General features: G+C 41.7%; 1 protein-coding gene across 2 annotated transcripts in view; it reads right to left on the reverse strand.

Moving 5' to 3' along the window:
- The window catches only part of fto (FTO alpha-ketoglutarate dependent dioxygenase), a 115063-nt gene that overhangs the window by 76450 nt on the left and 24477 nt on the right, over positions 1-14136 (reverse strand). For both annotated transcript variants that reach the window (XR_006822196.1, XM_046032836.1), the window contains exons 4-7: positions 13648-13773; positions 9832-9911; positions 9205-9348; positions 3276-3395 (exon numbers count right to left, since the gene is read on the reverse strand). Coding sequence is in view for 1 of the 2 variants with exons in the window: in XM_046032836.1 (XP_045888792.1) it covers positions 3276-3395; positions 9205-9348; positions 9832-9911; positions 13648-13773 (470 nt within the window). In the remaining variant the exon portion in view is untranslated. The remainder of the gene's footprint in view (positions 1-3275; positions 3396-9204; positions 9349-9831; positions 9912-13647; positions 13774-14136) is intronic.

Below are 14136 nucleotides of genomic sequence, written 5' to 3' on the forward strand. Positions count from 1 at the left end.
GGGGGGGGGGGGGGGGGGGGGGGGGGGGGGCATTGAAATAAATCTCTTTGCATCCACCGTGGCTTTTGAAGTTGTGAGATGAGCAGCCACAGAAGTCAGGAAAGTGACAAATTAGGGAAAAAACTGTACTGTGCAAGCAGAGCTGCTAAATCAATTAAAGTCATGCCAAGTGCATACATTAACATCAATGGTACACACACTCACACAAACACATACACACAGGACAGGAGAAAAAAGGGGAGATGTGCTCACGGGCTCGTCGCTGTCGCTTCTCCCCCACGGTGAAAAGAGGAAAGATAAAAAAATACCACACTGGTATTTAAAATATTCTGCATAAAGCCAAGACTCTCTTTCTATTGTCAGTCAGGCGGAAGCTATTCATTGTTGCTAGTTTAAGGAAATGTCACAATTGTATGATAGCCATGATAGAGTCCTGAGGGAACATGCAGCTGCGAGCGAGGCAGGTCTAAACGGACTTTAGCACCTTGGATCACAGGGGAATGTAAAACCTTTAAGTTAATCTCCTTTTTCCACCCTCCAGAAACAACCTTTACCTTATATACACTAACCCCCCCACCACCACAGACACACACACAGACACACTACACTTTTTGCTGTACATTAAAATACACATAACTACACTTGAAGTTTATTCAGCAGCACATCTCTTTGTTTCTATCAAGAAGCCACATGAATTCATGAGGTACCAAAAAGAGGCGAGCGAGCAAGTGGACTTGTTTTGTGTCGATTCTTTATTTATTTATTTATGTATTTTATCAGAATGTCATTCAAATGGAAGGATGAGCATTTGCATGACAACAGGCTGAGGAGCAGAGAGGGAGCCCCAGGGAGCGACAGTATCCATAAACAGGAGCTAGTCCCCCCATATTGCAATATTCTTCATACGGACTAACAAACGCATACATAGCCCGGCGCATCCCACAACACTGTGTGCTAAATATGACAATAAAGAGAGGAAGGCTGGCTGTTTGTATTGCTATTTTAGCAGGATAAAACAATAGGCTGTTTTATTGCCACAGCGCAGTGTATAAAACAACAGTGTCAATTTATAAACCCTATTTAAAGAGACATATATTTGTTATTTTAAAATACCCATGGTGATATCAAATTTGACAAAAAATAATGCTGTACTAAAATATACTCTGCAGGCAGGAACAGAAAAATCTAAATAAATAAATGGCAAACAGCATCTGCACACAGTAGGTCACTTGTATTTCACAAAATTACACTATACTGTCAATTGCCAGCTTCAAAACGTAAAATATATGCAATAAAGGAATCATGGGGGGGAACCCACATAATTTAAATAACTCAGAGTAATTTAGAGAAATGCGTTTTAATCTAACTGCAGAAAAGCCACAGCTATCAAAAAGGAAAATCTATAAGTCACATCTATAAAGTGCCTTTCATCAGCATATCAGAGGTCGATGTATGTATGTAAATATTGCTTGCGAGAGCAATAATGTTGTCTTTCATCACAATAGCGAGTGATTACATTTATGCATCCACCATTGTTTATTTGTGCGAAGGTTCAGTATGCATTTCTGCAGAAGATATACTTGCTTTCGAGTAATTTGACAGAATGTGAGTAAATTTAATTTAGCTGTTATAAATACACATCAGTCATTTGAGATATAAATATAAAAATTCTACATCTAATTTTATTTTCCAAAAAATATGAATATATCCTCATTTTCAAAAATCTTCTTTTATTGACTTCACTTTCTTTTAAATAAAAAGTGGCTCACATTTCATTTGCTGCATTGTGTAAAGTATGATGCTGTAAAGTTTCTACTGCATGACACAAACACAACCGCATGTGAGACACACACACAGTGGATATGGTTTGCTTGCCCATTACAGAGAGACAGAGACACAGCAGCAGAGAGAGAGAAAGACCTCACATTTCACTGATGCCCTTTTCTAAATACAGGTCCAAATCGCACACTTCATCTGGGCCCGGAGGTGGAGCTCCAGATGAGTTTAGCCCCTGTCTACTAACCCCGTCACCCACCCACCCTCTGCCAGGCTGTTCGACTAAGTGAGAGAGAGGAGGAGAGAGAGAGACCATGACTACAGCCGAGCAGCGTCGGCAGCAGCAGTGCTGTTCTCCTCCAGCCCCTGTCTTTATCCCCGCCTGAGCATTAGATGTGATTACTGCTCAGCGCTCGACACTGACAGAGACAGAGAGCTCCCAGAGACAGCAGGAGTGGGTGAGAGACATAAAGAGATGCACAGAGAGAGAAAGAGAGCGAGGGAGAGAGGGAGCGGAGAGGAAAAGAGGAGCACAGCTCTTTCGCTCCCTCCGCTGCTGCTACAGTGATACAAGAGTGCCCCCTGCTGCTTCTGGTGTCTGGGTGTTAAACACACACACCAACACACAAACACACACACACTCTTTGAAATCTAGCTATGAGCGAGGGACTGCATAGAACCTGCGGGAAGGGAGAGAAAGAGAGACCAAGCCTGTATCTGTGTGAGTTTGTGAGTTGTATATCTACAGGGCTGTGTCTGTGTGTGTCTCTGCGGCACATGTGTACAGTGCAGAGCTGTGACTAAGGTGACTTAATTATGAGCCTGACATTACTAAATGTGATTCCTTTACAGTGGTGTCTAACTAATAGCTGTGCAGCCACGTTCCTCTCTAATAAAACTTCAGTGAAGCTACACTTAACACATGACACATCCTTTATAATGCATCGTGGTTAGACGATCCATCATGTAACTTTAAACACACCCTCCATTGTGAGAAGCATTATTAGCCAGTTGATCACTTATGTAGTCTGCATAAGAATCACAAGCGGAGGCATGTTGAGCACTTAGATAGATAAAACCACTATTACTAAATGAGTAACAACACTAGTCCCAAAAAATTTGGTAGTAGTATTCACTTTCAATATTATTTGGGCAAAATGTACCTATTTTTTGTTTATATTTTTTTTCATTTTTATTTACAATACATGTGGTTTTCTAGATTTTCAAAAAAGCTATTTAGACTTATGTTTTTGTATTCATCTATTTTCTTAAACAGGAACGATGTCATTGTAAAACCTAGGTCTGAGGATGGTGTGTCCGTAAACCTGAACTTGTGAAGAAACAAAACATAGTTTCCTACTAAAGAAATACATGTAATTTAGCGACTGAAGAGTTAGTATAGTATATGAGTGACACTGACTTCAGTACACGACGCAGGCTGAGAAACAAGACAGTGAGGCTGCCACGTGACCGGCAGCAGCGCGTCTGAGCAGCCTTACCATCGTCTCCATGAGCCTCCAATTCTTCTCCAGCTGCTCCATCGGTCTGGTCCACCAGCTGCAGAAGCGGGCGTAGCGCTGGCCCTGAAACCAGTACTGCCGCAGCCACTCAAACTCCACCTGCAGATGCACACACACAAACATTTTTTTTTTCTTACACCGACACTGCTCCTCAGCAAAAAACATTTGACATTACAGCACAGTATTTTATTTAATGTAGAGGAAACTGTAAATTATTAAATTATAGGTTACACTGTTACACAACACTGAAACACTGTCAAATTAAAGAACTATAACTTTAGAATGCAATCTAAATCTGAATACGCACACCCTCCTTTCTCTCCTTAAACAACATCACATTTTTTAATTTAGCAATGTCATTTAGCTTAATTTAGCTGTCTGACTTTTCAGCTGGTAAATATCTTGTTTTTTAATGAAATATTTCAGTCTTCACTGTCATACTTAAATATACAGTTTTAGCCTTTTTTGGTCCATGTAAATTTCTTTCCGTTATCAAAATTGTGATACATTTTATAAATGTTATAAAAACTGCTTTCAAAAATATTTTAAAATGTCATATTTGGAAAATTATTGTTAATAGTCATTGCTTTGAATTGTTGCATATTTGTTATGTCATAAAATTAATTCAAAATACATTCAATTATTTTTATGAGGTCTCTTAAAGGAACAACACAGTAAAGACATATTTTATAAAATACATGCGTGAAAAAGTAGTAAAATACAAATATTGGTCATCGCTACAATTACACCCTTACCAAACACGAAGACCCAGACAAACAGACACACAGTGCATTCACACACAAATATGCATATGCCTATTCACACACACACACACACACACCTTCCAGTCAGCACACCTGAAAACTCCACCCTCTTCCTCCTCTCTTCGTTCTCCTCCCTCCATCCCCTCCTCTCCCATTCCCTTGCTCCGTCTGGAGATGACAGTCTCGACTGCCGAGCCGCTCCCCTCTCCTCCACTGGGAGTGTTTTTGTTTCGTGCTCTTTTGAAGTGCTGATTTAATCCTCGCAAGGATGCTTCATGTAGCCAGGTGTAGCCTATCTATTTCTAAGTGTGCTTTTCTGTCTGCATGTTTGTGTGTATGTACCTGTGTGTGTAGCAGATGTGTTCACGCTCTTGCATGGATCCGTCTACATAAGTGTGTGAGTGACTTTGGGCTTTGTTAACGTCTGTGCATACACTTGCCAATGCGAGTGTGTATGTCAAAGATTGCCCCAATTGCCGCCAACGTAAATGCGAGACGCTGTGAGTTGCCCTCCCCTAAAACGTCCTACAAAGCATCATCCAGCCAAAACAATACACGCTCCATTTCATTTTGACGCAGACAATTGTATAACACAAAAAGTGGTTGTATGCAATGGAGTCTCACATCAAATGGGACTGAAAGAACTATTGTTCCTTTTCTGAAAACTATTTTGTTTACTGGTATTCTATTTTTTTTTTTTTTTATGAAATGGCGTATCATGCACACACACTCTTTATGACACCAGCCTTTTCACCCTGCCTTCGAGCATGGCCGTTTCAAACAACTATAAACACTTTTTGATTTCCGATGTTGTCGGCCAACACATCTTACAAACTAGTTCTAATCAAACATAACCTGACCCTTGGGGTAAGTAGCACTTAGCAGCATGGGTTTGAGGTTTGAAGGTATTTGGGTGTCACTTTGGAAAAATGTTTTTCTAAAGAGATCGTGTTCAAAAATAAATAAAAAGAATTAAAAAAATATAAAATATAGTGTAGTTTTGAACTCAAACTCACTCTTGCTTAGAAAAGTGTCATGGAAAATTAAGAACATTGATCTGGAAACGTTCTGCTGCAATTGTTGCAAAAGTTTTCAAGTGGTCATTGCTGTGTATTATGAAGCAAGTGACCTACCGTCCAGCACCCCAAGAAAGTTAAAACAAAGGGCAAGAATTATTTGCACAAACAACTAGAGTAAGGTCTGCCTTGGGTAGAGGCTGTGCACAGAATCATTCTGCCATTCGCTTCCCAAAAGGCTCTGATCACAGCAGGGATGACATGCAAGGACTGGGGCATGTCAGGGAGAATACACAGCCAGTGGCACAGCTCAGCAGCCTCTCAGTCACTCCATACAACCCACCCTTCAAAGAAATGTCATCCTTTATGGTCCCTTCAACACTCTCCAAATCCACTCCCCTTCGATCACTACAGCTCAAACACACAACAAAGCCGCCAAGCGCCGATATCGGACGTCCTTTTCTCTCTGTCAGTCCCTCCTTCCATCCCTCTGATTGTCTGCCTGTCCTTTAGTGAGAAGAAACCAACCTGTGTCTCCACTTTGAGCTGACATGGCTGCCTGTCCCCCACTGCGCAGGCCAGTGGCAGCCACAAAGAAGGCCATCTAAAGCTACTGAGGAGTACTGGCCGTGTGGCATTTGGAGTCTGGCCACCCAGCTGAGAGTTACCAAGAGGAGAACTCTGACTAAATGCCACCTATCCAGGCAGACAGATCGAAAGTGTGTGCAAAAGAGAGAGTGGTTGTTAGGGCTAGTTTTTCTCATAGACAGCGTGGGGGAGCAAGAGGGGAGCTAGTGGCTCCCCTGCGGCAGTCGCTGTCATCTCTCCAGGTGATGGACACACTAACTAAACATTAGCCCCACATTACTCGACCGGCCGCCCACCGTGGCAACTCTGGTGTTAAAGCCAAGTAGCCCCCTTTTTCCCATTTAATGAGGTACGCTTCCACACCTTCGCGGTATTCCCTGAGCGGGTCCAATCAATTTCCAGGCCAGGGCCCTAAGGTTGTAGCTGATGAGAGTGGGATCGATCCCACTCTGCCGTTCTCTGTTTACCTTTCCCCGCCTTCTCACACATTAGCCAGGAGAACTGGTACCCTTGGCTTTCTCTGAGCAACCAAGCACGCTATTTACGCTCATCACACATTTGCCACGGAGGTCATACACAAGCTGGGTTATACTGTACATACACAGATTATTGGATACATTTCCATTTCTAGCTATTTCAATAAATTAGTCTGTGTTCGGTTTTTTTCTTTCTCTGGCCACAAATGTAGCTAAAATTGGTCTTCCTTTCTTATCTGCCACTGGAGAAGAGCTACTTCATGTTAATGTGACTTATATCGTTAAATTACAGTTAAATGAATCAAATCTTCAAAAAACAACAGCAATCAGAAGACACATTCACTTTTAGAACATGTTATCCACTGTGATCTGTATCTGTGCAGCATTTTTCAAAAAATAAGTACTTTCTGAGACTAAAAAAACAATAAATAAACCCTTAAAATGAACAATAGAAATGTCTCACATAAAGTGTTAAATGGTAATAAAACTGGTAAATACATCAAGACTAACAAGTTCAAAGTATATACTACACAGGTCCGCTGGCAACAATATGTTTTCAGAAGTTTATTTATAAGATTACAATGATACTGCCCCCACAAGCCCCTCAGGAAAGGCGTTTCAAAGCCAAGCAAAGACCTAAGAGCCCAGGGAGATATTTTGGCCTGGAAACAGGACGTTGGAAGGTCACACACACCTGCTTCCACACAGTTTTCTGTCTGCCAGAACATGTGGGAATACCTTGTCCCTCCCTTCAATATTTACTGTGGGGGGACTAGCATCATTAGATGGGGTCCCTCAGGGCACTCTGTCACACACCCACCTGGGAAGTGACACAGTGGTTTTAAATGAGACAAGACGTTTGCATCTGGGATTAGCATTTCAAAGCCAAACATGCACACGGGAGCTGTGTGGCAATGCTATGTTATACTACCCCCCCGCCACCTAAGACAGGAGGTAAGATTAAAAAGAGACAGTGAGAGGGACTGCGCTTTACAAACAGGTGGGAACTTCAGTTTTCTTCATTTCTGTCTCTGTCTCCCATCAACCCCTACTTCAACTCGACATCCCGCCCCATCCCCGAACACTCATACTCAGATGGCAGACGTTCTGCTTCATCATCGTCAGACCCGCCCACGTCTTCTGACAAGTGTCAACCTCGTCTCCCCCCTGTTGCACCACATTGCACAATCTCCGTGGCACGTCAGCCTGTGCTAGCTTGCTGTTTAGCACTTTTTGAGGAAAGGCCCATAAGGCACTGCTCAGGTCAGGCTGCCTGTGTGTCTCAGGCTTGTTCGCTCCTCGGTCGTCCATGTCAAACACGACCTGCGCAATGTGCACCCGCCAAGTGCCAAAGAGGGCCGCCATCATAAATAACTCCACCAACAATACATCATTTAAGTGGGTGTTCTGCTCTCGTGGGCAACTCCAAACAAATGGCCACATCGATCATTGTGAGTGCCAGGTAGGGTAGTTTTGAGCCCCTGAGAGCCCCCCCTCCCATTACTTAAACATTCACACATGCACACATCCACACACACACACACACACCCTGCTCTTTCATAAAAAGCATCCTGTTTTCCTAAATAAACCTGCCTTGCCCTACTGGTAGGGGCCTACGCTTGGTAATCCTGTGGCGCTGTGCAGCAAACTAGCAGGTGTTGCTAGCTCAACTAGCTCAGTGCACCTCCACACACAGACAGCCCTATTGTTTTGCAGTGCTGAATAATTAATATTGTCTACAACCTTTAAACAACCTTACGTCAGACTCATCTGTCATGGCTCCCGCTGAGGGGCCTGGGTGCTTGCGTCGGCTAGGATGTGCGCTTTGAGCCCAGGGGTGTAAAGGGGGAGAGGTGAAGCGCTATATTAACTGTTGGCCTGCGGCATGCTAGCACAGGCGGCTGGTGGCTCCGCAGACGGCCCGTCACGTTTCTCTTTTTTGACCCTGCTCTACCCCTCAATACCCCAAGCCAGCATCACTGTTGTGTTGTGTCTGAAAAGGGGTTATGGAGGGGAGCGGGGCATGACTCCATCTTTAGATAACATATGGCGAGGCGATTGACTTACGATCCATCACAGGCCAGGACAAATGAGAACAACCTGCATTTCATATTGGAGGCATTAAACAACCAGGTAAGTAGAATGTGGCAAGCTGGCAAGTTCGCATTCTGCCGTTTACAGATTTTTATCAGAGGACTGCCAGGATGGTCTATAAATCCCATGATGCCAAGAAAATGGAAAGGGCATATCAAACCAGAATTAAACAGTATCCTGATTCACACTTTGGCTTGGTAACACAGCATTCCCTACATAGGATGGTGCTGACATTATATCAAAACTGTTGACTAGGCCACAGTCCTAAAGATCACCCAGAGAAAATATCTGTACTGCATTATATATGCATATATATGTAAATCTTTACATATGCACAAAAGCACAATTGCAGAAGTTTGTTCAAATAAATTCATTCAATTGTTAAATATTTATCTACTTTATTCATATGACTAAATTTTCGATATTACATGACAGTTTTCTAATATCTTCTGTGATCCTTTCCTGATGAAATTCTGTCATATCTGCAGATTGTTCTTAGGCATTTTTAACCTCCTTAAAGTACCAGATGGGCGAGGACTGCAGCATCAAAACAATTCAAATAGTGTCGGGCAGGTTCATGACAGAAAAATATATTTAAACTTTCAAAGACTGGCGTGCTATTGTCTAAACTTTATTGGCAAACATTCTGTTGTCCAGTGTGGCAAAGCTTAGTCATCTGGTACTCCTCGCAGGCCAAAACAAACTTCAAATATTTCCAAATGCTGTGTGATTCAGGTCTGCTGCATACATGTTAATAAAGGAAACAACAGGTTTCTTCAGGTTAAAAGTTAATGCCTACACAGATTAAACTGCAAATACAAAGAAATGTTAACAGTTACGCACCCACATGAAATCATACGAAAAGAACAGATAAATATGTGCGCAACAATGCAAAACACACACAAATACTAATGTAACTATATAACTAATGTGTACACACACGCGCATGCACATGCATGTGAACACACACCTCATTGTGAATCTCCTCACAGCGCTGTAGCGTTGTCGGCAGCAGGGCGAGCAGGCTGTGGGAGCCTGTCTCTGGGTCAGTGTGGAGGTTGGACAGGGCCTCTTGGCACTGCGACTGGATGTAGGTCAGGGTCCCACTAGAACACTGGTAGGGAAGATCCACTGTTAAACACACAACTGCTATGCAGGGTTCAGTTAAGCCCTGTGAGTCAAAAGACAATATAAAACTTAAGTTTTAGGTTTTGCATAAAGCTTCTGAAATATAACCTCCAGATAGATGAGGTCTTGATAATTAACCCTTAAATTTTACTTGAATTGTCATGATCCACTTTTTAATCAAAAAAATTTTGTATCTACATATAACGTATGTTATGCCCGTATGTTTGATTTTGAACATACTCTGCAGCTTTATTTTGATTAAAACAAATTTATTTACTTTTTTCAAATAAATATATATATTTCTTTTAACTCAGTGATCAATGAATGCTTTAGTTTTATTGGATACATTATTTATTTTGATTATACTACTTTGAATTGTGTCACCACACTCAATATCGTTTTCCATATTACACAATCTTACTGAAAGCAAAAGGGGACTGTAGGCCCTTTTATGCCTGTGGATTCTCACCTCTGCCACTCTGTGTGTGGAGCTGAAGCGTGCAGTGTCTCCAGCTAGGACACAGTGCTGGTGGGTACTGTTCAGGTCATCTGGTAAATACAGGGAAGAGAAACAGAATATGCTAACAATTCCACCAGCAATCATCAACAAAGCAGCTAAGAAGAGTAAACAAGAGAACAGCAAAGATTATTCATCCATCAGAAATAACTATTTACTGAAACAATGTAGAGCACAAAAGCGCCGTAAAATAGAAGAAGAGGTATGATTTCAAATTTTGATCATGTGGTTTTAATAAATTTTTTGAAAAAGAAAAAAAACAGACCATGAAAACAAAAGAACTGATTACAATCGAAAAACAGATGAAAAGCAGGGCGTGGAGGAACACGACAACTAAATCATCTTGTACGCTCAGACAGATTGCGCTTGGTCCAGCACCGAATCAAATAGAATGAGCAGCATTGTACTATAATTTTAATTACCAAACAAAACCAGATCGCGCTCAATCTGTCAAGATGGAAGAGCCATACCAACAAACATTTGTCCAATATCACAGAAGCTTTACAAAGAGGCCTTACTGCTGTTTCCTGTGTATCCCTCCATGTGTTTCTTTGTGTGTATAGATGTTTCTCAGCTCTGCCATTATTTGCCTCATACCAATAATTAATTTAGCCATGACAGAGCTGTCATTCACAGCACATGTGCATATTTACAACTGCCTTGAGCAAGAGTACACTGGCTAATGCCTGTGATTTGAAAGTCAAACAGCCAAATGCTTTGGGAGCAAGATATTATTGTTTGGTGGGAGAAAAAAAAATGGTGACAAACAAAACAACTTGCCGGTGTTTTCTTCACCCTGATGAGATTGTGAAGGATTAGGTCTCTGGGCAGAATTACTCTGCGTCTTTAAAACTGTTTATATCCAATAACAAATTATCTCCATCAATCTGCTCTTTTCTTGGCGCGTCTGATGCGTCAGTGGGATCAGGAGGGAGTAGAGGCAAACTCGATAACTGTAATAAATATTTATCTTTCTTTCAACCCCTGCGCCTGCTGCCACTTGTCCTCCTTTTCCAGGAAGCAGGCTTTTAAATATATTGGGTCAACTCTTTTCTCCAGTCCCCCTGTGCATTGGGAGCTGGAAATCTGATTATTGAACAGGCCCGGTGTCAAGACTTGCATTGTTCTTTTTTAACCACTGAAATTCCATTTGGGTGGAAATGATGGTGATTCAATTTGCCTCCAGCAGCTCAGACATTAGCAGTTCAAAAGGGCCAGGCGGCGACAAATGGTGCTGAAAAGACATTACGGTGTCTGTGGTTATACACTATTGTAGTTTTCTTTTAATACCGCAAAACTATCTATCATATGGTGTATGTCACTAAAACACTGGTACAATATATTTTAACACATGGTTTAGTGGTGGCTGCTCCGTCTGTGTATACAGTCGTGTGCTTGAGATAGCCAATAAGCAGAGGACTGCCTTCTTTGCACGTGTGTATGAGTGTGTATTTTATGGCAGTTGTGCAAATTAAAGGTGCATGCATATGTTCATGCTTTGTGCCAAGTATTTAATTCAGGTAGACCGACAAAGCGACAGCCGAGGACTGTGTGAGCTGCTATCGTTGTGCAGCAGTTGGCCTCTCAAGGGCGTACTCACCAAGTGGAGCATAAATCCCCACTGATCCGCGACAGTCAAGTCCCATTAGAATGGTCTGCACAACAGCCCATCACTCTATTATCATGGCTGGCCTGAAACTGACTGTTCTATTGTAAATCTTATCCAGCTAAAGGAGGTCGGCTTCAAGCTCTGTCAAGCTGAATATTAGGTACAGACATCGCTGCTCTCAGATGAAAACACAGCAGTTTCAAAGAGTCAACTTAAGGAATTCATTAAAACCTTCCTATTCCTTACCTAACACTTGTTAACGGCCTATTTGATTTGACAATCTAACTACAGCAGATAGGTAGTCTAATATTCAGTTAGACAGATGTGTTAGATGGTATATGAATGTTTTCAACTTTTTGGATGCCTTCAAACAAATTCTAATATTTTAATTTTGTCTCATATATAACAGCCCCCCTGCTGTCACTATGCATAGCGAATTCTTATTAACAACCCGCAAACATCCTGATAACTAAAGCAACGGCCTAATTATTATCTAGTGGCTGACAACCTTGTCACTGCTGACTCTAGTAACTAGTTACAACCTTGAAAAAACTCAGTAGAAATGTTTATCAAAACACAGATAGTAAAAACAAGATTGGACAAGAAAAATTTTCCCGATGGTAACAAAACTATTTTTTTCACTTGACACGCTGTAGTCATGCTAATTTACTCCAGAATGCAATCACTTACAACACAGCGTTTGATGTTGTATGCCTTGGTAGGCACCAGGTCCTGTTACCTGTAGAGCATCTTGACAGTCCATGTGCTTGTGCACCTATGATATGTCTATGCTAAAAAAAAGTGGACCAACTCTCGACTGTTTTGGCTGAGATTCTGCCTTTGTACCATAAATCACCTGCACAACTTCACATATCATGCCCTACCAGAGGAGATGCTGAATTAACTTGTAGAGATATCACTGTACAATGCAGTGAAATAAGGGGCATTGTGTAATTCCTCTTCTTGAGGAAATGTACGTGTTGTTGCTTGGTTGTATGTTTTGTAGTTGGTACAATGGGCCTTGTGGGCTCTTGGGCTAAAACTCAGCGTATCTCCTGTATTTGGTAAAGGCCTGTAAATCACATCAGTTACATCCCCCTGACTTCAAACTCTGCTCTCAGCTTAAAGCTGGTGTAAATCTTAGCAGTGTATTTATGATTTTGACATTTATGCAGAGTACACAGGTAGGGGTTCAGTATCTTCATAAAAAACACTGACAGCACATGTGGTTGTACACTACATGGATATATGTATTTGATGTATTTGCTGTTGGAGGGATCAGAACAGTGATCGTTTAATCACAAGTAAGTCTCTCTAATCACTAGATCAGATATATATATATATATAATCACATATGCAGGTAGCTAACAGACTAGATGAAGGAAGTAAAAGACAATGTATTTGATATATTGATTTCTAGATAAATATCGGTTGAAATATTAGGTTGGCGGGTAAGCGTCTGTCAAAAGTAATTCATTGATCAGATGAAGTGAGGACTGACTGTACTGTATGTCTATCCATATATATAACTCTGAAAGCAGAGTGCTCTTAAAAAATGATAAATCTCCCATTCATCCAACCAGGGGCCCTAACTTCTTGTTCATCTGAGCACAAGCTTCTGCTGTGATATGGATAAATGTCCTCACACTCAGAAAATACGAGAAAGCTTGGAAGGGCCCATGGTGCCGAAAAGAGGAGGGTGGAGGTGCCTGCTGCTGCCAAAAGCATTAAGCTATGATTTACACCCCTGCGGCTCGCTGTCTGTCCTCTCCATAGAGACATAGTCAGTACTGGGTCACAGGACTTCAAAAAATAACATTTGGTTTTCTTAACCTCTCTAATGCACACAATTTCATGGAACCTTAGAGCCCCGTGTTGAGGCCAAGTAACCCTGCTCACACACACATACACGCACACACACGCCTCAGCTCCATTTCTCCTGCAGAGAGAACAGAGCATGAGAGTGAGAGTGAAGTGCATCCTGCTGGTATGGGTCATTTGGGACAAAGTACATGAAACACTAAAACACAGGGTAATAAAAGTGTTCCTTCCTCCAAAGTCAGACATGCTTGTGAATGTGGCCGAGTAGTGTGAGCAATATGTTTACATGTGCATGTGTGTATGTCTGTGCGTGTGTGTTTATAGAGAAGATTTAGTACCTCTCATGTAATAGCAGTCCCCCGACTCCAGTGGCAACATCAGGCCAGGTGTGTGGATGTCCCAGGCCACCTTGAGCCCAATCCTCCAGCATGCCTTCTCACCGCTGCTTCCCTCGCTGCTCTCACCTGTCAGTCACACACAGCCCATCTCACTGTGACATCTGCATTTTACATTGTTATTCATATTTAAGGCTTTTGGTTTGACAGTTTCACCCAGCGTGACTTAAACTGAGAGTAAAAGTGCAATACGCTTAAACTTAAATTCCTCACATTTTTATAGAAAAACTTGTTTTATCACTATATAATAATGGACTTTTAAACACAATATTAATTGTATCCACTTTCTCACAATACAAGTGATATCTGCATAATGCAGTGCTGTAACACCATTGCAGTGACAATTTATCAGCCCAAAAAATAAATAAAATAAAGGGTGACCATTTGAAATAGTAAGGAGTGCAATGATTAAATCCACACCAGCCAAATAAT

This window comes from Micropterus dolomieu, linkage group LG20 (assembly GCF_021292245.1).
Source record: "Micropterus dolomieu isolate WLL.071019.BEF.003 ecotype Adirondacks linkage group LG20, ASM2129224v1, whole genome shotgun sequence".
NCBI classification, from domain to species: domain Eukaryota; kingdom Metazoa; phylum Chordata; class Actinopteri; order Centrarchiformes; family Centrarchidae; genus Micropterus; species Micropterus dolomieu.